At 44.3% G+C, this 23,375-nt stretch overlaps 1 protein-coding gene across 2 annotated transcripts in view; it reads right to left on the reverse strand.

Annotated features, from left to right (window-relative positions):
- Positions 1–23,375, reverse strand: part of LOC310660805 (sodium channel protein type 5 subunit alpha-like) — a 52,770-nt gene that overhangs the window by 18,940 nt on the left and 10,455 nt on the right. For both annotated transcript variants that reach the window (XM_083406055.1, XM_083406054.1), the window contains 9 exons: positions 20,852–21,046; positions 17,350–17,535; positions 16,840–16,942; positions 12,966–13,195; positions 11,727–11,885; positions 10,381–10,776; positions 8,272–8,652; positions 7,223–7,327; positions 2,194–2,302 (listed from right to left, as the gene is read on the reverse strand). In XM_083406055.1, coding sequence (XP_083262181.1) covers positions 2,194–2,302; positions 7,223–7,327; positions 8,272–8,652; positions 10,381–10,776; positions 11,727–11,885; positions 12,966–13,195; positions 16,840–16,942; positions 17,350–17,535; positions 20,852–21,046 — 1,864 coding nt within the window. The remainder of the gene's footprint in view (positions 1–2,193; positions 2,303–7,222; positions 7,328–8,271; positions 8,653–10,380; positions 10,777–11,726; positions 11,886–12,965; positions 13,196–16,839; positions 16,943–17,349; positions 17,536–20,851; positions 21,047–23,375) is intronic.

The raw sequence follows: 23,375 nt of genomic DNA on the forward strand, positions 1-23,375 counted from the left end.
CACCACTTGCCCCCCTAGCAAGTCCCTGCCATCCACTGTGACAACCTTCAGGGGCAGTGTGGCTGGCAGCAGTGGTATATTGTGCTGCTGAATAAAATCCAGTCCTATAAAGTCGGCGTTGCTGCCGGAGTCAATGGTGATCGGCACTTCCAGAGTGCTTCCGTTGGGCAGTTGGAGAGACGCTGTAAGCTGCACCACTGGTTTGGGTGGGAGGGGGTCTGTGGGCTGCAAAATCCCTGGGGATTGTTTCATTGATTTGTCTGGCTGGACCCCAGTACCTCTTCCTCCAGCCAGACTCTGTCGTTTCCCTGCTGCGTTGCTTCTGTCACTGTTGCTGATGCTGCAGTGTGCTTGTGGAGCCTCTGGGGACACTCTTTCGCCATGTGTTGAGCACTGTCGCAGATGTAGCACTTCCTGTTCCCTCTAGGAGGCTTCGTCTTGACTGCTCCCGGCGTCAGGGCTCTGGTAGCTGACTGAGCCCTGGCACCTCCGAGCTCCATCGGTTCCTCTCCCCCTCCCTGCGAGGGCGTGGACTGCGCACGCGCTGCTTCTTTGGGATAGAAGGGAGGTGCTCTGGCTGGTGCCCTTCCCCAACGTCCTTCTTCTCTGTTGCAAGGACGTTCCTCCAGATGCACCCCGATCTCCAGAGCCCTCTGGACCACTTCCTGGGTGCTCCTTGGCCTCTCCCCCCTTCCAATCTCGGCTTTTACTTCTGTATTCAAGCCCTCCCAAAAGAGATCTCTCACTGGCGCAGAAGCTTTGTCCCATCCCAGTGCATGAACCAGTGCGAAGAAACGCGTATGGTACTGACGCACGCTGGCTTTGCCTTGCTTAAGTCCATGTATGTCTCTCCTGGCAATATCAACGTCTATCTTTGATAAAAAACACGAGTCCATAGCTTTAATGAAAGCCTTCGCGTCTTGGAGCGCCGGATCATTGTCCCTCCATAAATTTCTCAGCCACGTTTTGGCTTCACCATGCAAATGGGATAGGATAAACCCCACTTTCTCTCTTTCATCTCTAAAGTCTTTGTCAAGCAGATCCAGCGCAAACAACAGGTCTGCTCTAAAGTTGGGGTACTGCTGTAAACTCCCGTCAAAATGGGATACAAGGCTGCCTCCCCTCTTTCCCAATCCAATGCCCTCTGCTTTGGCTCCAGGTGGCCCCTGTTTGGAAATCACGTCCAATCTTACTTGGAGATCCCGGTAGGCGCTACTCATTTCCTCCTCTCTTTTTCTGGATGCAATTACCTCCGTGCTGAGTCGTGTCACAGCTTCTTGCAGGGCGGATATCTGCTCTTCCGTCGTCATCTTGCCTGAGTTCTGTGAGCTCTTGAAGCACCCCTCCTCTGCCCTCGCTGCGTCAACTCACGTGGCGAGGTTCTTGGTGCCAAAACTTTAAGAATGGAGATAGAGCTTACTGTCAGAGCTGGCTCCGGGTCCCAGCTCACCAAGGACCAACGCTAGCCGGTAGTACAGTATCAAAGTCTTTATTGAAGAATCGTCTCCATTTACAAATCTCAGCGTCCCAGCTCTACGTCTGAGCTTTAGACCGGCGAAGCTCTATCTGGATCTCCGCCCCCTGTGCACCAGCTTAAAACTCTAATCTTACTCCACCTCCTCCTTCTCTCTCTCTTCCTCTGGGTCTTACTACCCCCCGGGGTCTCTTCCCTCCTGGACTCTTCTGACGCAGAGCTGGACCCCTCTGACTCCTCCCCCTCTCTTCGGCGGGCTTTAGGACCTGGCTCCCTACCCGGGCTGCCCACCTTGCCGCCCTCCTGTACATTTGAACTTGGCGCGCGCGCGCGTTTAACTTTCCTGATGACCGTTTCCTCGCTCCCTGACGAGGGTGTGGCCACTCCTGCTTCACGCTCTCCCTCTGCCTGCGCGCTCCCTGATCCCGATGCCTTGGACTCCTCCCCCCTACTGCACTCTGGGGGGGAAGCTGGTCCGGATTTCCAGCTGTTACTCTCTGAGTCCCCTCTGGCCCCTTCTTCCCGAGGTGTCCCCCTTGCCCTGACCATGGGGGCCCCTTTCTGTGAATCCTCCGAGTCACTGGAGAGACTCAGAGACCTCGGACTACTGTCGCCGCTGACATTTCCTTCCGACTCCTCCCCCTCGCTCTCCGTTTCTTCCCTCTCCTGTGACTCTGCTCCTGAACCCCTGACATATGCCAATAAAGCTAGTCTGTCACCTTGTGGAAAACAGGCCACAGGCTCCTTCTTGGTTATAGGGAGAATGCAGATGGGAGACCTCTCATCTACCGTGCTGGCCTCAGAACAGCTGCTCTCAAGATCCACGCTCTGAACATAAAAACAAAACAAGAAAAAACAGTATCCTCTTAATGTAACTGACCAATGATGGGGAAGGGTGGTGGCTCAATGGAAAAGCACATGCTTTGCATGCAGAAGGGACCGCTGGTCTCATCTGAAGGCGTTTCTCTAGCATTATAGTCCATCAAGTGGGCAATCATCAACACTTAGCATCTGAAGGGAAATGAATGTAAAATATGAGGAAGTAGGACTGCCCAGCTCTATATCTTCCCAGTACATTTCATGACAAGACCAGAAGGATGGTATTATACTCAAAAACAAGACAGAAAAATAAAGAGAAAACACAAGCGCAAACACAAAAGGCACAGAAAATTAATCCTGAATATAGAAAATACATTAGAATAACACATGCTGATGATGTAGAGTATAAAAAATGCATTAAGCAAACAACTTCAACCAGTTTAATAATAAATTAAAAGCAATGCAGAAATAAATTGCAGGCTGGCAGCTGCCCTTTTGCACATGTAGGACAAGGCCTTGATGAACTACTATCCAGGAGAAACACCTTTCAGGTGAGACCAACAGTCCCTTTCTCTCTGGATCAGGGGTCAGCAACCTAAGGCCCATGGGCCAGAAGCGGCCCATGGAGATCGTTTGACTGGCCCCCAAGCCGCCCCTGAAATGAGATGCCCGCTCGTGCGCTGCACTAAACTGGCGCAGTGCGGGGACTCGCTTCCTTGGCGCCGGAAATCCCACAGAGGGATCTTTTTATTGAGTTTACAGTAAATACTGTTTATTGAGTTTACAGTATATACTGCCCTATACTCGGAGGTCTCAGGGCAGTTCACAGAAAAGATCACAACATACTGTATATAATCAGAACAACCCACTAACACCTCCCATAAAAGAGCCACATTTTAAAAGGGTACAAGTAATGCTTGGTAAAAGAATTAGGTGTAGACCACTTAGCATTTCTCAGTGATACCCCATTTGCCAGCAGAGCTGCTTTAGTTGCTGCTGACTGAAAGATGGTCGGTAAGGCAAGATGCTGAGAGGTGGGGGACTGAAACCTGATCTGATAGGGAAAAAATACCTGAAATCACACACAATGAACAATAACGAGGGAGAAACTCAGAAAATGATTACTAGTTTGACAGAAACATACAATAGTAGCTAAAGGATTGAGACTGGGAAAGAAAATCAGATGGATGAAAGGCAGGAAATGGACTGGGGAAATATAAAGCAGAACAGTCCTATTTCCTTGAATTTGCATGCATTTCCTGCCTTTGGGTGTCATGCGGTCATGATAACCCACTTAATGGACTGTCATCCAGTGAGAAGGTCCTGTGCTTGATCTCCAATATCGCCAAACTGGGCTGGGAAATACTCTTTCTAAAACTCTGAAGAGCTGCTGCCAATCTGTATTAGCCAGAATACTTCCTGGCGAAGTAACAGGCCATTAAGAAAAGAAAGGAAGTGGCTCTGCACCAGCGGCCTAATGGGTGGTGCCCCCTCCTTTAACTGGCTGGTTCTTAGGAAGACAAAGGTGAGAGATGAGAGTAGAGTTATGTGAGCTAGAAGCTAGAGTCTGGAAGCAGCAGGCTAGGAAACCAGAGAGCGAGTCATGCCTGATTTCTGCTTGAATCCATGAATATGGCTAAGGGAGAAGCAAGACTCTTTTGGGGTGTTGCTGCTATGAACATTGTAGGCTGAGGTAGTATATATGTGTAATGAAGCCATATATCGTAAAGACACCACAGTCTCCACTGTCCCTCATCTGAAGGAAACACGAATCCTGCTATATGCCTGAAACCCCTGGAATCTCACACTGCTCGAAGATTGGGATGGCTTGCAACAGTATTACTATTTATACTTCTTTTGTTGAAATACATCCTCAAGGGGACACAAATTTGATTGCACCAGCAACATTGGGGGAAAGGAAGCTTAACCTTCTCCTGCAAGCTTTTTATGATCCAAACACTTTTTGCAATCAGCTTATTTCTTAAGAATTATTCTAGACCATGCTTCATCTACAAAAGATACCAGGATGAAGTATATAAATATAAAACATATCTAATATAAAAGAATTAAAGATAACCTAATAACAAATAAAAGCACCAGAGGCAGTTTAAAAAAACAAGTGGAACAGACAAACTTTAAAATGCCAGGGCCATTAAGTGAGTTTTGAACATAAGCCAAAATCTTTGTAATAGTTGTGCCGGTTGTACTTCAATAGGGAGAGCAATCCACTGACTGGGCACCACCACAGATGTGGGAGAGAAATTTGTTTGGATTCCCATTGAAATATGATTTTTAATTCCTGAAACAGTACATGCACCAAAACACAGCTATCCTTTGAAATTCAGATTTCTCCAACTTTTGCAAGGCAGTTCTCCAACCAAAAAGAAGTGTACTAAAATGCATATACAGTGTAGGGGCGGAGGGAGGGGGTGTGGTGGGTGTGATCTGCCCCAGGTGTCGCCACCGAGGGGGGTGACAAAATGCCAGGCAGCACTCACTGCGGGGCCTGCAGCGTGCTCCTGGGAGAGACGCAGTGGCTTGGGCGTGCGCAAGCTCTGTGCTGCCCAAACGGTCCGCCTCCCTGCCTCCCCCCCCCCCCCCCGCTGTAGGGTGGCTGAGTGTGAGGAGGCAGGCAGACTCCGGAGGACCCGCAGTGCACCCCGCCCCTATGTGCAGCTCGCACTGCCCCTGGGTGCACCGCCCCAGAAGCACAAGAGGCTTCCTCCACCGCTAATACAGTGGTACCTTGGTTGTCGAACTTAATAATAATAATAATAATAATAATAATAATAATTTATTATTTATACCCCGCCCATCTGGCTGGGTTTCCCCAGCCACTCTGGGCGGCTTCCAAAAGAATATTAAAATACTGTGATACATCAAACATTAAAAGCATCCCTAAACAGGGCTGCCTTCAGATGTCTTCTAAAAGTCTGGTAGTTGTTGTTCTCTTTGACAAGGGAGGGCGTTCCACAGGGAGGGCGCCACTACCGAGAAGGCCCTCTGCCTGGTTCCCTGTAACTTGGCTTCTCGCAGTGAGGGAACCGCCAGAAGGCTCTCGGTGCTGGACCTCAGTGTCCGGGTAGAGCGATGGGGGTGGAGACGCTCCTTCAGGCATACTGGACCGAGGCCGTTTAGGGCTTTAAAGGTCAGCACCAACACTTTGAATTGTGCTCGGAAACGTACTGGGAGCCAATGTAGGTCTTTCAAGACCGGTGTTATATGGTCTCGGCGGCTGCTCCCAGTCACCAGTCTGGCCGCTGCATTCTGGATTAGTTGTAGTTTCCGGGTCACCTTCAAAGGTAGTCCCACGTAGAGCGCATTGCAGTAGTCCAAGCGGGAGATAACCAGAGCATGCACCACTCTGGCAAGGCAGTCCGTGGGCAGATAGGGTCTCAGCCTACGTACCAGATGGAGCTGGTACACAGCTGCCCTGGACACGGATTTAACCTGTGCCTCCATGGACAGCTGTGAGTCCAAAATGACTCCCAGGCTGCGCACCTGGTCCTTCAGGGGCACAGTTACCCCATTCAGGACCAGGGAATCCTCCACACCTGCCCGCCTCCTGTCCCCCAGAAACAGTACTTCTGTCTTGTCAGGATTCAATCTCAATCTGTTTGCCGCCATCCATCCTCCAACCGCCTCCAGACACTCACACAGGACCGTCACCGCCTTCACTGGTTCTGATTTGAAAGAGAGGTAGAGCTGGGTATCATCCGCATACTGATGAACACCCAGCCCAAACCTCCTGATGATCTCTCCCAGCGGCTGCATATAGATGTTAAAAAGCATGGGGGAGAGGACAGAACCCTGAGGCACCCCACAAGTGAGAGCCCAGGGGTCTGAACACTCATCCCCCACCACAACCTTCTGAACACGGCCCAGGAGGAAGGAGCGGAACCACTGTATGACAGTACCCCCAGCTCCCAGCCCCTCAAGACGGTCCAGAAGGATGTTATGGTCGATGGTATCAAACGCCGCTGAGAGATCCAGCAGAACTAGGAAACAGCTCTCACCTTTGTCCCTAGCCCGCCGGAGATCATCAACCAGTGCGACCAAGGCAGTTTCAGTCCCGTGATGAGGCCTGAATCCCGACTGGAAGGGATCCAAATGGTCCGCTTCTTCCAGGCGTGCCTGGAGTTGTTCAGCCACCACTCGCTCAATCACCTTGCCCAAGAATGGAAGATTTGAGACTGGGCGATAGTTGGCCATCGTGGCCGCATCTAAAGATGGTTTTTTAAGAAGCGGTTTAATAACCGCCTCTTTCAGCGGGTCTGGGAAGACTCCCTCACGGAGGAAAGCATTCAACTCCTGGAATGGTTCCGGTCCGGGAGTCCATTCAACTCCTGGAATGGTTCGAAAATCAAGGCGCAGCTTCTGATTGGCTGCAGGAGCTTCCTGCACTTAATCGGAAGCCATGTCAGACATTTGGCTTCCAAAAAATGTTCACAAACCAGAACACGCACTTCCGTGTTTACAGTGTTCGGGAGCCAAAACGTCCGAGTTCCAAGGCGTTCGACAACCAAGGTATGACTGTATTTGTGAAAATAGCATATAAAAATGCATTATATACGGTGAAGTTGCTTACAAAAATGTGCATATTAGGAGAAATGTTCCTTTTTTGCCAAGAGCTTATAAATATGGTGAGCTCTTCTACAGCTCACCAACCCAAATGCAGGATTATCAAGCGGTGAATCCCCTTCCCCAGACATAGAAATGAAGACTGCTTTCCCAGCCTCAGAGAAAGGACCTACCCCCAAACTAGGTGCCCTTTGTTTTTCAGGGGGAGAAGCAAAAATACTTCCACAGCATAAAAGTGGAATACACTAAAAAAAAAAAAAAAAAGTAGAATATACCACTTTCCTGGAAATGCAGAATGCTACTCTCAGCAAGCAACAGAGCTACAATGATCATTTTCCTTTGCTTTACCTTGGGGACATTCAAAGACCAAACATTGGTACTTTCGGAAATATCAGAAGACAGCATTTGTCTTGACCTTTTGAATTTCTCTCTTCTCTTTTGCAAGTTGTTCTCCTAGGGGAAAGTATGAAAGTAAAGATATTTTGTTCCTAACACCTCACACAAGAAGCTAGACTACTAGTTTTCAAAGCCTTTGTATACAAACAGAAATGGAGTCCGGTTCATCAGTTAACAAATACATTTACAAACCTAATAATGTATAATATTCCAATACAGTGGTACCTCTGGTTACGTACTTAATTTGTTCCAGAGGTCCGTTCTTAACCTGAAACTGTTCTTAACTTGAAGCACCACTTTAGCTAATGGGGCCTCCTGCTGCCACTGCGCTGCTGCTGCACAATTTCTGTTCTCATCCTGAAGCAAAGTTCTTAACCTGAAGCACTATTTCTGGGTTAGCGGAGTCTGTAACCTGAAGTGTATGTAACCCGAGGTACCACTGTATATGTAACGTGGATCAGCCACAATGGAGGCATATAGTAATGGTGTATACTTGGAATGATTTATTCACCATAGCCTCTTGGCTAGGCTTATCTATACCAGCTGGACCATAAAGAAGGCTGATCGCCGAAGAATTGACGCTTTTGAATTATGGTGCTGGAGGAGACTCTTGAGAGTCCCATGGACTGCAAGAAGATCAAACGCATCCATTCTTAAGGAAATCAGCCCTGAGTGCTCACTGAAAGGACAGATCGTGAAGCTGAGGCTCCAATACTTTGGCCACCTCATGAGAAGAGAAGACTCACTGGAAAAGACCCTGATGTTGGGAAAGATGGAGGGCACAAGGAGAAGGGGACGACAGAGGACGAGATGGTTAGACAGTGTTCTCGAAGCTACAAACATGAATCTGACCAAACTGTGGGTGGCAGTGGAAGACAGAAGTGCCTGGCGTGCTCTGGTCCATGGGGTCACGAAGAGTCGACACGACTGAACGACTAAACAACAACAACAACATACCAGCTGTCTACCAGAAATGTTCATTTGTGGGGCCTGTTTCTTACCTCTTTGCTGCAATCAATTTCTTCCTCACCAAAAGTCTCCATTTCAGCAAGGGGAGCACAGACAAGTGTATTAAAGTCTGTCATAAAATGGTCCACCGGCAGCTTCTCCAAACGTTTACCACTAGCATAGTTTTCCTGGACCCCTTTCCTTGGCTCAGTGGCACCGTCCTTTGGGATGGTCACCTCCTTGTTCTTGGTTCTTGCTTTCTTCAGCTTTTGCACAAGTGCATTGCAACAGCGGTTCCACAGCAGATGTTTGACAAATTGCAACCCCCTGTGAGCAAGGATCACATGAGGCTTAGCTTGCTCTTCATCTACCTCAGTTTCCGAATCACTGCTACTAAAGGAACTCAGGAGTAAAGCGATAAAGAGGTTGAGGACCTGAATGAAAAGTAACCAGATGAAGCAAACAATGAGAGTGGAAAAGGGTATTTTGGAAAGTAACACATTTCGACTGCTTCCTGTTTTCCCCCAGAGAAAAAGGACTTCCCGTTCGTTCAGGAATGTACAGGTCACTCCAATCTCTGCTGAGCGGTAGGAGGATTCCAGGGATCTTGGCACTTAACCAGGGTTTGTGTTCCTTGGGAATGAGGCACAGGGGAGATTGCCATGCCTTTATGAAATATGGTTTATTTCACACACATTTGCAACCTGAGTTTTGGTGGAGGGTGTTGGATCAATCCATCAAATAGTGAATATCCAACAGAGGGAGTACCTCTCGTTGCTTCTCCCAAAGCTTCAGCAAGCTTGGGTTCAAAGCAACAGCCAATCATGCTCCCAGGTCTCTGCATGCAGCTTCCTTCAGCCAATGCTGCATGGAGTTCTGGCCTTCCCAAAATCTCTGCTCCCAAACCTCTATTTTAAAATGACATCACGTCCCCTGTTACCCATGCCAACCTCCCCCTCTCAAGTCTTCTGTTTCTGTCCACTTCTCAGCTGGGGGAAAGACCAACAACATCTGTACGGTGGGTGAATTGTTTTTAATGGCCCAGTACTTGACCCTCTTTGTGTTTTTAATGGCATTGCTATCAGCTGATCTCCTGGATGGGAAAATGGGTGTCTAGGGAGCCACCCTCTAAGAGTGCCTGAGTCTCATCTGCATTGAACTTCAGTTTGTTGTCTCTCATCTAATCCATTGCTGAGGTAGTCCAGCACATCCACTGCCTCGTCTGCAGATGTAAAGGAAAAGTAGAGCTGTGTGTCATCAGCATATTGCTGACAACATACTCCAAACCTCTGGATAACTCCACTCAGTGGTTTCATGTAGATACTAAATAGCATAGGGGCTGAAACTGAACGCTGAAGAACTCCACATTGAAGGCTCCACAAGGCTGAAGAACACTCCCAAACAACACTATTTGGAAATGTCTACCCAAGTCGGACTGGAACCACTGCAAAGCATGCCACCCACCACTAGTTTGGACAGTTGCTCCAGAAGGATATCATGGTCAATTGTATTGAAAGTCACTGTGAGGTCAAGAACAATTAACAGGGACATGTATGCCTTGTCTCTCTCTTGACAGAGGTTATCATACAGGGCGACCAAAGCAGTTTCTGTGCCCAATCCGGGTCTAAACCCGGATTGAAATGGATCCAGAAAATTAGTTTCTTCCAAAAGCGTCAAGATCTGGTCTGCAACCACTCGCTCCAGAACCTTGTTCTGGAAAGGGAGATTAGCAACTGGCCAATAGTTACTGTATTTTTTGCTCTATAAGATGCACCAGACCACAAGACGCACCTAGTTTTTGGAGGAGGAAAACAAGAAAAAAAATATTCTGAATCTCAGAAGCCAGAACAGCAAGAGGGATTGCTGCGCAGTGAAAGCAGCAATCCCTCTTGCTGTTCTGGCTTCTGGGATAGCTGCACAGCCTGCATTCGCTCCATAAGACGCACACACATTTCCCCTTACTTTTTAGGAGGGGAAAAGTGAGTCTTATAGAGCAAAAAATACGGTAGTTAGGTTGTCTGAATCCAGGGAAGGTTTCTTAAGGAGCGGTTTTACCACTGCCTGACATAGCTAAATTGTGTAGAACATTCTTGAAAACAATCCTACTGAAGAAATAATTTTAAATATGTCTCATAGAAGAAGGAAATTCTTTGAAAACTTACCACGAGGTTTCCTAAAAGCAGGACCAGCATGAACAGAAATATGCACCATCCTTCACCAGCAGCTTTCATACAGCCCCACATTGTTTCGATCCATTCTCCACAGAGAATTCGGAATATAACAAGGAATGAATGTAAGAAGTCTTCCATATGCCATCGTAATTTACATTTATGGGTGGCATCAGTACTGTCACTGTTGCAGATTTCCGTTTTGTTCTCACATGTTTCTCGAAATGTTTTGTAACTTTGGCTAAAGCCCTGCTTGCCAACCACAGCAAAAATGAATACGGTAAAAATCAGAACAAGTGTGAGGTTGCTTAGTGGGCCCACTGATTTCCACATTATTTTCATGAGCTTATTTAATGCTGGCCAAAACTTGGACAATTTGAAAATTCTCAACTGTAGGGTGGGAGCAGGGGATAGGGAGAGAATAGCAGCAAAAAGAGGAGAAAGTTAAGTCTTGATTTTCCAGTATTATTAAAAATAGAGAAATTGTTCTACCAGCATGATTTGTATGTAATTAAGCCTATTTGCATCAAAAGGAAGCTATAAATACACTTTGTGATGTGCAACCATTCAAAAATAATGTAGTGCAGATAGATGAAACCTAAATTTGAATATGCATCTAATATGCATTGAATTTGCAGTTCCTGGTCCAGAGAAGGAGTATGGAAGTTTGCTTCAGCATGCAAATTTCTTCCTCTAAAGTAAGATGCATTCAAGCATGCACTCTGTTTCACAGAACACATCTCTAATGAAATAGACTTATTTCATGACAATCCTGTATTCAAAAGAAAACCCTTAAAAGGGTGTGTCTATGATTGTGCTCCTGTTCTATTCTTATTTCATTAAAATAAAATGCTGTCTTAGAATTCATTGTCACACAGTATCATAAACCAAGCAGAAAATGCAATTTAAATTCCAATGGTCATATCTATACAATGCATTTAAAGAATATGATTTCTCCCAAAGTATCATGGGAACTGTAGTTTGGTAAAGTGCTGGGAATTATAAGCTACAATTCCCATGATTCTTTGGGAGAAATCAGGTGATGTAAATGTCTAGTGTGGGTGTGACCAATATAATTTACTATTTTATTTTCTCTTGAACAAGTAAAAATGTATTTTAAAGCATCTCAGAGATTTCATGACAACCCAATATTCTAAGTGTTTCCTCAGTTTGATTGTCATCTGCTCATAATTTATTGAAATTACTGATTTTGCCACATATATTCACTATTAATAAAATAAATAAATAAATAAATAAATGTGTCAAGGAAAGTAAGCCCTAGATTCCATAGATTTAATGTGGAAGATTTAAAGTGACTATAACAGGAGATTCATCATTACCATTCTGAAAATTGATAGGGGACGCCTCGTGACCAAGCTTATTATACCTAAAATAGCCAAAAGGCAGTCAAAAATATTCCAAGCCTCTTGAAAATAGTAGTAGGGATCAAGAGCAATTATTTTGAGGATCATTTCAGCTGTAAAAATGGCAGTGAAAACCTGCAAGAGAAATTATGTCAGAACACAATAAACGTCTCATATGTTAAATTCAAGCTATGCCTTTAGGGAAGGGGCTGCTAATCTGTGGCCCTCCAGATGACACTGGACTCCAATTTCCATTAGCCCCAACCAGCACCAGAAAACCATTAACATGGGAAAGAGTGTCTGATCACAAATGTAATTAATTAAGGGTGAAAAGGTATGAAGGAAAAAGGACACACATATCAAGGTACATGATGGCCTGCGTGGCGGGGGCAGAATTTAACTCTCTCAATCTTACTATGAGATTCACACAGAAACTCTAACCTACAAGCACAGACAGAACTGACAGATAATAATAATAACAACAATGAGTGAAATAACAGGCCAGAATAGAGCACCAGGGAAATATAAAACTGCTTCAAGTGAGGCAGGAAAATGAACTGATATTTCAGCTGACATTCCAAGGGAGAGGGTAAGAGAGAGCATTCCTGTGGGCTGATACAGTGGTGCCCCGCAAGACGAATGCCTCGCAAGACGGAAAACCCGCAAGACGAAAGGGTTTTCCGTCTGCAGAGGCACTTCGCAAGACGAATTTCCCTATGGGCTTGCTTCGCAAGATGAAAAATGACGAAAAAATTTGAATTTTTTTTCCTGCTCCAAAACCCCTTATTTTGAATCGCTAAGCTGCTAAAAGCATTTTAGCAGCAAAACCGCTAATCTCCCACCCCTTAAAAAGCCGTTTTTAGCCCTTAAAGTGCCAATAGCGCTAATAGCGCTAATCCGTCAATGGGCTTGCTTCGCAAGACAAAAAAACCGCAAGACGAAAAGACCCGCGGAACGGATTCTTTTCGTCTTGCGAGGCACCACTGTAATTGCTTTTCTTGCCTCAAGCAACAGGTGAAACGCAACCCCACTTGATGGTGTCCTAGTACCCACTAGAGAAGAAAGGGTTTGTATGAGCACATTTTTTTAGGTACGCACAAAACGTAATTTCTAGGCACAAATTTTAGTTCAAAGGCACTCCAAAATTCTCCAACAGTAAAACAATAAAAAGGTGATTCTTGCCATGTAGCTTAATAAGGATTTGGCTTCACTTACTTTGTTTCCTGTGGATACCAAGTTTTTTGTGTCTGGAACTCTTTCGAACGTCATTAAAACAGTATTCACTATAATACACAGAGTAATAAATAGTTCAGCAAAAGGGTTTATCATTACTTTCTTCACCATTTTCTTTATTTGCAACCAGAGTGGGCAGCACTGCCAGATGAGATACTTATGGGCAGCAGTTTTCAAGCATGGAGGGAATTCCAGTTTTGATTCTTCCCATTCTAAACAACAAAAGGAACATAATTACAGGCACACTGAGTTATGAAATGAGAACAATTTCAGGTAAAACAGAGGTAATTCTTTACATACACACACACACACCTCTGGCTTAAAAAAAATATTTTATTAAGAAAATGTCAGTTGTACAAAATAGAGAAAAGAGAGGAAGTGCAAATGAAAAATAAATAAAAAGTGCAATAAGAAAAAAGATATAGCACACTAATACACTTCCATACATTATTATACAGATATGTAAGTAATATTATTGTCCTACTACATATATGAATATTCGTATTTATCCAAACAAAGTCTGCTTCTATAAGCAATCCATTCAAGTGCTGTCAATCCATTGATTAAAGGGGGGACCACATCTTCTTGGCTTGACTTGGAAAGGATCTGCACAGGTTCCCTCAAATCCCTTGTCCTACACAAGCCACTCTTTCAACCTTTTTCTCTTCTCTTCTTTCTTTTTACTCTGCAACAATCCAAACCCTGCATACCTAAGACAGTCACTGAATTCAATAGAATCATAGAATCATAGAGTTGGAAGAGACCACAAGGGCCATCGAGTCCAACCCCCTGCCAAGCAGGAAACACCATCAGAGCACTCCTGACATATGGTTGTCAAGCCTCTGCTTAAAGACCTCCAAAGAAGGAGACTCCACCACACTCCTTGGCAGCAAATTCCACTGTCGAACAGCTCTTACTGTCAGGAAGTTCTTCCTAATGTTTAGGTGGAATCTTCTTTCTTGTAGAACTTGTGACTGAGTTGACATAGTGCTGTTCTGTTGGACTTCTAATACCATACATCATTCCACAAATCCTAACATGCAGCAGCAGACTGTATGAACATACAATCGTGTGCAAGAAACCTTGCACACTGTAGAAGAGTGACCCTGAACAGAGGAACCCAAGAAAGCATTGTAAAAACTCCAGACTACACTGCACAATAAATTTGGGCAAAAGCCATGCCTCTGAGATAAAGGTAGTCATTTCTTGTAGATGTTGAGGTGCTGAATACAAATCAAAGAATCAGAATTGTAGAGTTGGAAGGGACCCCAAGGGTCATCTTGTCCAAACCCCTGCAATGCAGGTATCTCAGCTAAAGCATCCATGACAGGTGGCTGTCCAACCTTTGCTTAAAAACCTCCAAGGAAGGAGAGAGAGTCCACCACCTCTCATGGGAGTCTGTTCCACTCCTGAACAGCTCTTACTCAGAAAGTTCTTCCTCATGTTTAGTTAGAATCTCCTTCCTTGTAACTTGAAGCCATTGGTTTAAGTCCTACCCTCCAAAGCAGGAGAAAAGAAGCTTGTTCCCTCCTCCATGTGACAGCCCTTGAGATATTTGACAGTGGCTAAAGGGATGCGGGTGGTGCTGTGGGTTAAAGCCTCAGCGCCTAGGGCTTGCCGATCGAAAGGTCGGCGGTTCGAATCCCCGCAGCGGGGTGCGCTCCCGTTGTTCGGTCCCAGCGCCTGCCAACCTAGCAGTTCGAAAGCACGTCAAAGTGCAAGTAGATAAATAGGGACTGCTTACTAGCGGGAAGGTAAACGGCATTTCCGTGTGCGGCTCTGGCTCGCCAGAGCAGCGATGTCACACTGGCCACGTGACCCGGAAGTGTCTTCGGACAGCGCTGGCCCTCGGCCTCTTTGAGTGAGATGGGCGCACAACCCTAGAGTCTGTCAAGACTGGCCCGTACGGGCAGGGGTACCTTTACCTTTTACCTATCATATTTCCTCTCTCTTCTTTTCCAGGCTAAACATACCCAGCTCCTCATAATGTTTGGTTTCCAGACCCTTGATCATCTTGGTTGCCCTCCTATGCACACATTCCAGCTTGTCATCATCCTTCTTAAACTGTGGCGCCTAGAATTGTACACAGTATTCCAGGTGTGGTCTGAGCAAGGCAGAATAGCGTGGTACTATGACTTCCCTTGATCTGGACACTATACTTCTGTTGATGCAGTCACAAATAGCATTAGGGTTTCTTTTGCTGCTGCATAACACTGTTGACTTATGTTAAGCTTGTGGTCCACCAAGACCCCTAGATCCTTTTCACATGTACTGCTAGTAAGCCAGGTACCCCCCATCTTATATTTGTGAATCTGGTTCTTTCTGCCTAAGTACAGTACCTCAACAGACAATACACAGGGTGGTGATATAATAGCACAATGCAAAGTCACAGAAAAATATATCACCAAGAACAAGTGCTCCACAATAAGGAGTATAGACAAGCAAACAAATGGGGTTTAAATTAATCCTTAGAGTTTGCAGGATTTATATGACTTCAGCTGAGCCTGTGGGCAGTTTATAATAATAATAATAATTTATTATTTGTACCCTGCCCATCTGGCTGGGTTTCCCCAGCCACTCTGGGCGGCTTCCAACAAAGATGAAAAATACACTAAAATGTCACATATTAAAAACTTCCCTGAACAGGGCTGCCTTCAGATGTCTTCTGAATGTCAGGTAGTTGTTTATCACTTTGATATCTGGTGGGAGGATGTTCCACAGGGAGGGCACCACCACCGAGAAGGCCCTCTGCCTGGTTCCCTGCAACTTGGCCTCTCGCAGTGAGGGAACCGCCAGAAGGCCCTCGGAGCTGGACCTCAGTGTCCGGGCAAAACGATGGAGGTGGAGACGCTCCTTCCACTTTACCTTGAAATATGTGAGCCCTGCCAACAGCATCTATTTCCGTACGGAATAGTTACATTTAAATGATAATACATATATTATATATTATCTGTACAATGAGGTCTAAGTAGTAAACAATCAATAGCTTAGAAAACTGGACAAATCTATAAAGACAGAACAAAATGACAAAATTATTAATCTAATTGCAAAAGGTGTGTGTGGAACTGATACCAAACACCATTACTTGTATGGAAAATCTGTAGAACATACCTGTCCCTGTATTCATATCTCCCAATGGAAGAACAGAAAGAGGCTTTCCAGCCTTCTGTTTGTTAACCTTCCTTGGGGAATGTTTAAAGTAGCTAGGCATTTCCTTACTACCTCCTTTCCTATCTTGGGCTGCAGTTCCCTCCTTACATCATTTACTCTGTTACGTCATTTATTCTGGGAGCAGATAATTTGAATTTGCAGGCCAGTTTTTCAGATGGAATAGTAAAGATCAGCATCAGAACCAAGTTCACTGTTGACATTCCAGGCTGCAAAACATACCCATACTGGAGTTACAATCTCAGTGTCATCATAAACCAAGTAAACAACAAAAACCATGAACGCAAACTAAGCTAAGGAAAGCAATGAGTCCCATATTTGGTCCAAACTATGATGAGTGAAGTGCTACTATATATTCTTCTGACTGTTGAAATTAATATGAAAACATGATGACAATAAATGTTAAGACTCAGCAAAACAAAAGCAAACCCCAATTTGTAAACATTTTTCATGATTTATTTAACTGTGAAGATTTTGAGGGGCAGTATCAGCCAGGGCTTTCCAGTGAGTGGCCCTCACTCCTGAGACAATTACAGTACTCTCCTAGTTTTTCAACATAATTTTCAATATATACTGTTCTCGGGTTTTAAGGAAAACTGATTTGATTATCTTTTACAAAATACTTTAAAACACTGTAGAAGTTACCCCCAACCTCTTTAAATCTTTCTTTTATTTATTTTTAACTCACCCATGGTTTTGCTGATGACATTAGCAGCACTTGTTAACCGTTGTCTTTGAAATGGATCATCAGGAGTGTCAACGGGTAGGTGATAAGACATTAACAGCTCCTTCTTTGGGTGCAGAAAACAAATCCAAAGTGAATATTTGAAGTAACATGATTATCTCTCCATTTACTTACACAATTCCCAATGAATTAAGGTAGAAGCAGATAGAATAACGCACCCTTAAAGAAATCTAAAAACGGAAGCTGGTTAACAGCATAAGTCCTTCTCAAAATAGCTAGTGTCAGTTAGCTAATTTGTAAATTACTGTTATGATTGGGGCAGTGTGCAACATTATATTTCTGATGTCATGGAAATGCTAGAAGAGAAAGACTTGCCAAAAATGAGTAGAAATTTTTAGCATCAGTTTGGAGGGGATACCAAATTTTCGGGTTCATATTTAATAAAGCTCTATTTGGCACTTCCAAATTTACATACAAAAAGATGCCACTGAAGCTGTTGCAGCTAAAACTTACAAGCTCCTTTTGACTTTTATCAGGTGGTGTATAAAACAGGGTTTCATCTTCTCCATAAGTTTTTGGCTCTTTGTCTTTCGGTTTCTTCTTCCTCTTGCTTTTCCCCATTTTTTTATTTTTGAATTCCACACTTGACATTTCAGTGTTTTCATCCAAGGATGCCATTTGTCTTTGAGAAGCCAACTCCTGGAAAAGACCATGTTCAAGTAAGCGCAATTAGCCCATAACTGGTAATCAAAATGAAGAAATACTGATCTTGTAAAAGCCTGTTCTTCTTGAAAATAGGAAGGCAGTTAGCATGGAGAGAGGCCTCCTCTGAGATCAAATAGACAAAATCTCCTTCCCCAAACCTCTTTTAGAGGAAGTCGCTGATAGTTTTACCTCTGTGATCAGGCATATATTTTTCAATCTTTGCAACACAGGCTCTGTGCATGTTTGTAAGAACTGTTACTTTCATTAAGCAACTTGTGAGCATTTAGGATTATTGGAACATTATCTCAGCAACAATATATAGTTCTGCCCCAAAACAGAGCATTTATACTATCTAAGAACATAACCCAGGAGCAGTATACAGACTTTTTGCACTACGGTTTGCAAAAGAGGCCCTATCACAATCCACTTATAATATGACAGATGTAGCCTTGAATACCTGACTGAGATAGTGTTATTTATTCTGTTGCTGCTCTGGAGGTGAGTGCATTCAGGGACAGATTATTCTTTGCCCCACCACTGAGACTAAGATAGTCAGAACCACCACTGACTTCAGCACTGTAGGAGAGCCACTTAATTAAGTCCCCTGCTCTGAAGAAACCAGAACCATGAGGTAGGAGCAGTTTGGACCTTCTAACTTGGATATTATCACTCCCAGATGTGGTTAAGGTTTCTGTGCACATGCACACTTCCTACAAAGGCTCAAACTGAAGCAGGGAACAAACAGCAAAGAGGCTTTCAGACACCATCATGCTCATGCTTGAAAAGCTACTGTGATGGAAGGGGGCCACTAGGGGCGCATTGGAAGATGGCCGACAATATCATCTCTCCAGCTCACACAAGGTAATTAAGAGGCTAATGATGGGAGTAATTAGCCTCCTAGGTTTTCCCAGGGGATGGGAAAATGCTGCCTCGTCCGCGGATGCCTATAAATCACCCCCGAGTTTGAAAGAAGGAGGGGTGGGGGCACTGGACAGAAAGCCCTCGAGTGAGTTTTTGGCTCTTCTGGACGCCGCTTCTGATCACGATCCTAGTTGCATTGCTTAAGATAAACAATTGGAGAAGAGTAAATGCACATGTTTCGAGCAAAGGAAAAGGTGTACTGATTGCTAATTAAATCGACCTCTGAGAAGCTGAGTGACGGGTTGGACTGAACAGAAGACTACATCAAAGAATCACAGCTATGTCGGTATGTTGAAACGGATCGGAAAGGGGTGGGGACTTTTCTCTTTTTCAATATGATTTACCTAACAACCCCTCCCCAAGAAGAACCGCCACACGACTGATAGCAAGTGAGATGGGAAAATAAACTGTGTGGAAATAAAAGTATTAACTAAAGGCTTTATTTTGCAGAAGATCTGGAAAGGAAATGAAAAGCTTTTGGATGACGCAGTTCTAATTGGGAACCGCCATTATGAGACAGAGTTTGTTGCAAGATTTACAGTCAAAGGGGGAGGAAGCCATGGTTCTGTTATCATATCTGAATTCTACGTTTGATCTGGCAAGAACTCCCCTGAAAAGACTGATTTATGGAGCAACTGATCTGGGAAAGTTAATGAGCAGATGCCTAGACTGTATCTTATGGAAACTGCTGAAATGGCGCCTGCCGTTTGAACAGAACTTTTGGATCAGCGTGAAAATCCACACAGGACTATAATAATGTTTGCTTCAACTCGCTTGTGGAGATAATCTCAGAGGTTATAAAGAAAGAAAAAAATGATAACAAGAAGAAGATTGGAGGACGGGATTTGTAAAGGATAACAACAAAGAGATGGAAAGATGGGACTTGTGAACATCAAAGCAGCAGAAATATGAGATGATTGGACCCTTTCTGAACCCCCAACAAAAATTTTAAATTCGGCTTAATATTTGGAGTTTATTATGTATTGGTATAATTTGGAATTAATGTGATATGATTGGTTTGTCAATTGGAAATTTAATAAAAATTATTTTAAAAAGAAAAGAAAAGCTACTGTGATGGATGCTCAAACAGGAGAATGGGGGAATGCCTTAAAACCCCTTTTGCAAAGAGCAAACATGCTTTCAAACAGTGCTGCTCTGTGCTTTGTAGTCCCAAGAACTGGGACTCCAAAGCACAGCATCACCTGAAATTGTAGTGACTTGATGTTGTAGTGATTGACAGATTAGTTGCCCTGTCCACCTGTCAGATTTTGTCTGCCACAGGGAAGGGAGATACGAATTTGGTGCAAAGGCCAGAAAAGGTTCCCACCTCTGATTTACAGGCATCTGAAGAATATTTCTTTGAAACTGATATTGAGCTAGCTACTTTCAAACTTTATACCCTCCAAACAACTTTCATTTTTGAATTCCTGAAGATACTTTTAAACTTTAGAAGGCATATCGTTCCTTGAAGATATTTCTTCAAGGCATAGTTTTGTATTCTTAAGGTTTTTCGCTTAATTAAGCAAGAAATTCAAACCCAAGATCTACAGGTATGAGCAGAGTTTGGAATTGGCAAAGCTATGCCAGTTGAAATCCCTCGTCCCTGCTCATCCAGAGATCTAGCTCAGCTGAGGTTTGGCTGAGGCAAGTCCAGAAGAGGGGATTTTTTTGGCATTCCAAAATCCATTCAGCTCTATCACATGACCTAGCAACCCTGTGGAAGTTACAGTGGCATAATTTACAAGCTTGATTCCTTCTGCTAGGCTTGGGCCAGCTCATAGCCCCACTCCTGAATGCTGTTTGGGATAAGGGTAAATCACACCTGGCTTAGATTACATAGGCTTAAACAATTCCTTGGGTTTCCTGTAGTTTTATTATTATTTATTGAATTTATATACTGCCCTATACCCAGAGTTTGGATTGCTCTGCGCCCATGTTTGCAAGCCATCCTGTACTATGTAATTTTTTGAAAATATTTATTTTGAAAGCAATTTTTAATTTTTCTAAGTAAATAGATACAAAGGTCAGTCTATGACAAACAGCAAAAAGAGTGCAAAGTGGAGAATCATATTCCAGACCATCGCATCACAAATTGCAATCAAAAGCTTTCAGCATTTTTACTGCCACCATCATAAAATCTATTAATGTATTTCATTTAATTCACACGTTAATGTTGCAATGTTTTTCCTCTTCCCCTACAAAAATTTAATAAATATTAAATATTAAATTCTGTTATTGGAACTTCAGCCATAATTAAGTAGTAATTATCATGGCTGAAGATTCAACAATAGAATCATACATACTTTATTTCTATTGTTAACAACAGTAACAACAATAAAAACAATTAGGCTAAGTATATAATAATATATTTTTAAAAAGCTTTACAAACCTTTTCCTTTTTTAGTAGTTCTTTTGCTTCACGAAGTAACAACTCCCTTGCCTTTGTGTGTGCAAGTGTTGCTTTGTTTTGCTCTTCATATGCCATTGTTACAACAGCCAGGATTAAATTAAATAGATAAAATGAGCACAAAAAGATGATTATCACAAAAAAGATGCAGTAAGATTTCCCAGATGTTCTGATAACCTGCAAGTATGAAATACATAACTCATCATGTATTGTCTTTTAGCAAAACAATAATCAGAGAATAAAAGCAAATGTTCAAATAATCCAATTAATAGAATAGTAATAGAGCAACGACATCAGGTCAAGCAACCACTGTTGTCTCCTAGTTAACTCCAAAAATCTGAGATAATAAGATTGTTTTTACCTGCCAGTGGATACCCATCAAAGTCTCCACAATCAAGACTTCCGTGAAAAGGGGAATCCTGAGTTGGGAGGTGCACACATTCACATAACAACAGAAAAATCCCCCTCACGCATCATCCTATAGCAGGCCAAGCCCACCAAAGAGATGAGAAGGATTCCTCCTAACATCAACCCCAAAACTCGGGATGGATGATATGGGAGAAGGAAAGGCACAATGACCTCATAGGAGGTCATTTCAACTGATGTCCATTGAGCATTTGCATCCAACAAGCAAGGTGGAGGGTTGTTCATGCTTGGTGTATCAAGAACAAGGTGTCTGTTAAGAGGACATCTGTGGCTGACCTACTATCATTCCTGCAAAATGGCCTTTGGAAGGGCCTTCACACAAATACCTCGAAGAGGCAGGCTGTAGCCATTTGCGTGTTCAGACCCAGAAACCTCCCCCCTAAATAAATTCACACTTGACTCAAAATTTTGGTTTGGTTTTTGGCAGAATTTAGGCCACACCTTTATTGATTACAGAAAGTGACTGGTTGCATAGGCTCTGTTTCGACTAGCTCCCTGCCAAGCAGGTAGCGCTGACCCATGGAACCAGCATAGGTCAGCCAAGGGTGAACACCTGGACAAGCGGAAAGCCAGGAATGGGCTAACTCCACCACCCAAATGTCCCCCTGGACTCAGGCACGGGCACAACCCCCTCACAGGGGTTGACCAAACCATTGAGTTCCTGGATTCCTTTAACGGAATACCCTACACATAGTGATGGCGAGAGCATTCTCCCATCCCCATCACCTGAACCAGAGCCTATCCGCAACCTTACAAGTCGTGACGATTTGCTACGCGGCAGGCGAATCCCAAATGGTAACAGCCAATCAGCCAAGTGGGGGAAATTCCTGCCGTGCCCCTGTCCCAACGCCAGACGACACACAATGGCATAGCAAGGTCAAGCGCAACAAGCCCTAAAAAGTAGGGAGAGGTGGGCGGGTGTTCCGAATGCACGTGCCAAAAGAAGAAGCTCTGGGTCACGTGCATGGGCATAAATAGGTCCCTCGAACCGTCTGAACTGCATCCCACTGGCCAGATTGTATCCAGCTTTGAGGGACCTACCAATCAGGTGTTGTGGCTTACCAAGTATCCACCCACAACACAGGGTGTCGGTTGTCCAGGTCTCACTGCAATATGTGCCCTCTTTAAGGGTGGACCTGATTTCCTCTATTCTTTCTAAACCTAATTCTCTTTCCTTCTATAAAAGGTAAAGGTACCCCTGCCCGTACGGGCCAGTCTTGACAGACTCTAGGGTTGTGCGCTCATCTCACTCTAGAGGCCGGGGGCCAGCGCTTTCCAGAGACACTTCCGGGTCACGTGGCCAGCGTGACAAGCTGCATCTGGCGAGCCAGCACAGCACACGGAAACGGCGTTTACCTTCCTGCTAGTAAGCAGTCCCTATTTATCTACTTGCACCCAAGGGTGCTTTCGAACTGCTAGGTTGGCAGGCGCTGGGACCGAACAACGGGAGCACACCCCGCCGCGGGGATTCGAACCGCCGACCTTTTGATCGGCAAGCCCTCGGCGCTGAGGCTTTTACCCACAGCGCCACCCGTGTCCCTTTTCCTTCTATACTTCTAGTTAAATGTTTTCTTAGAGGTGCTATGCTGAAGCGTCTTCCCATGGCACACAGGTTCCCTTCACGGGACCGTCATAAGATTCTGACAGCTTTACACTTACCCTTTGATTGATCGCTCATTTCTCTAGGGCTGCAGTTGCTTCTGTGGCTTTCGCTACTAATGGTGCTCTTCATAAGGCTGGTACAGAAGCTGCATGGGCTTCTCCAAACACTTTCATTCATCACTACACAATTGATAATTATGCATAGGCAGAGGCTGCATTTGGAAGGAGGGTCCTACAGCAGGTCTCTCCATGATAAATTACGCAGGGATGCAGTCAAATGACCCACCCTATCAGGATTAGCTTTGCTATGTCCCAACATACCATCCCTGCTAGCCAAAGTGAAATAGTACGGTTGGTACCAACATGAAGCGTAGATTTCCTTCAGTGTACCTTCAGCGTAAATTGTCTGCACTTAAAAAAAGAAGACTACTACTATAGGTCTTTCCCCCTATTAAATTGTTCAGTGTTAGTATTGGAA

This window comes from Podarcis tiliguerta, assembly GCF_965153285.1.
Source record: "Podarcis tiliguerta genome assembly, chromosome: 12".
NCBI classification, from domain to species: Eukaryota; Metazoa; Chordata; class Lepidosauria; order Squamata; family Lacertidae; genus Podarcis; species Podarcis tiliguerta.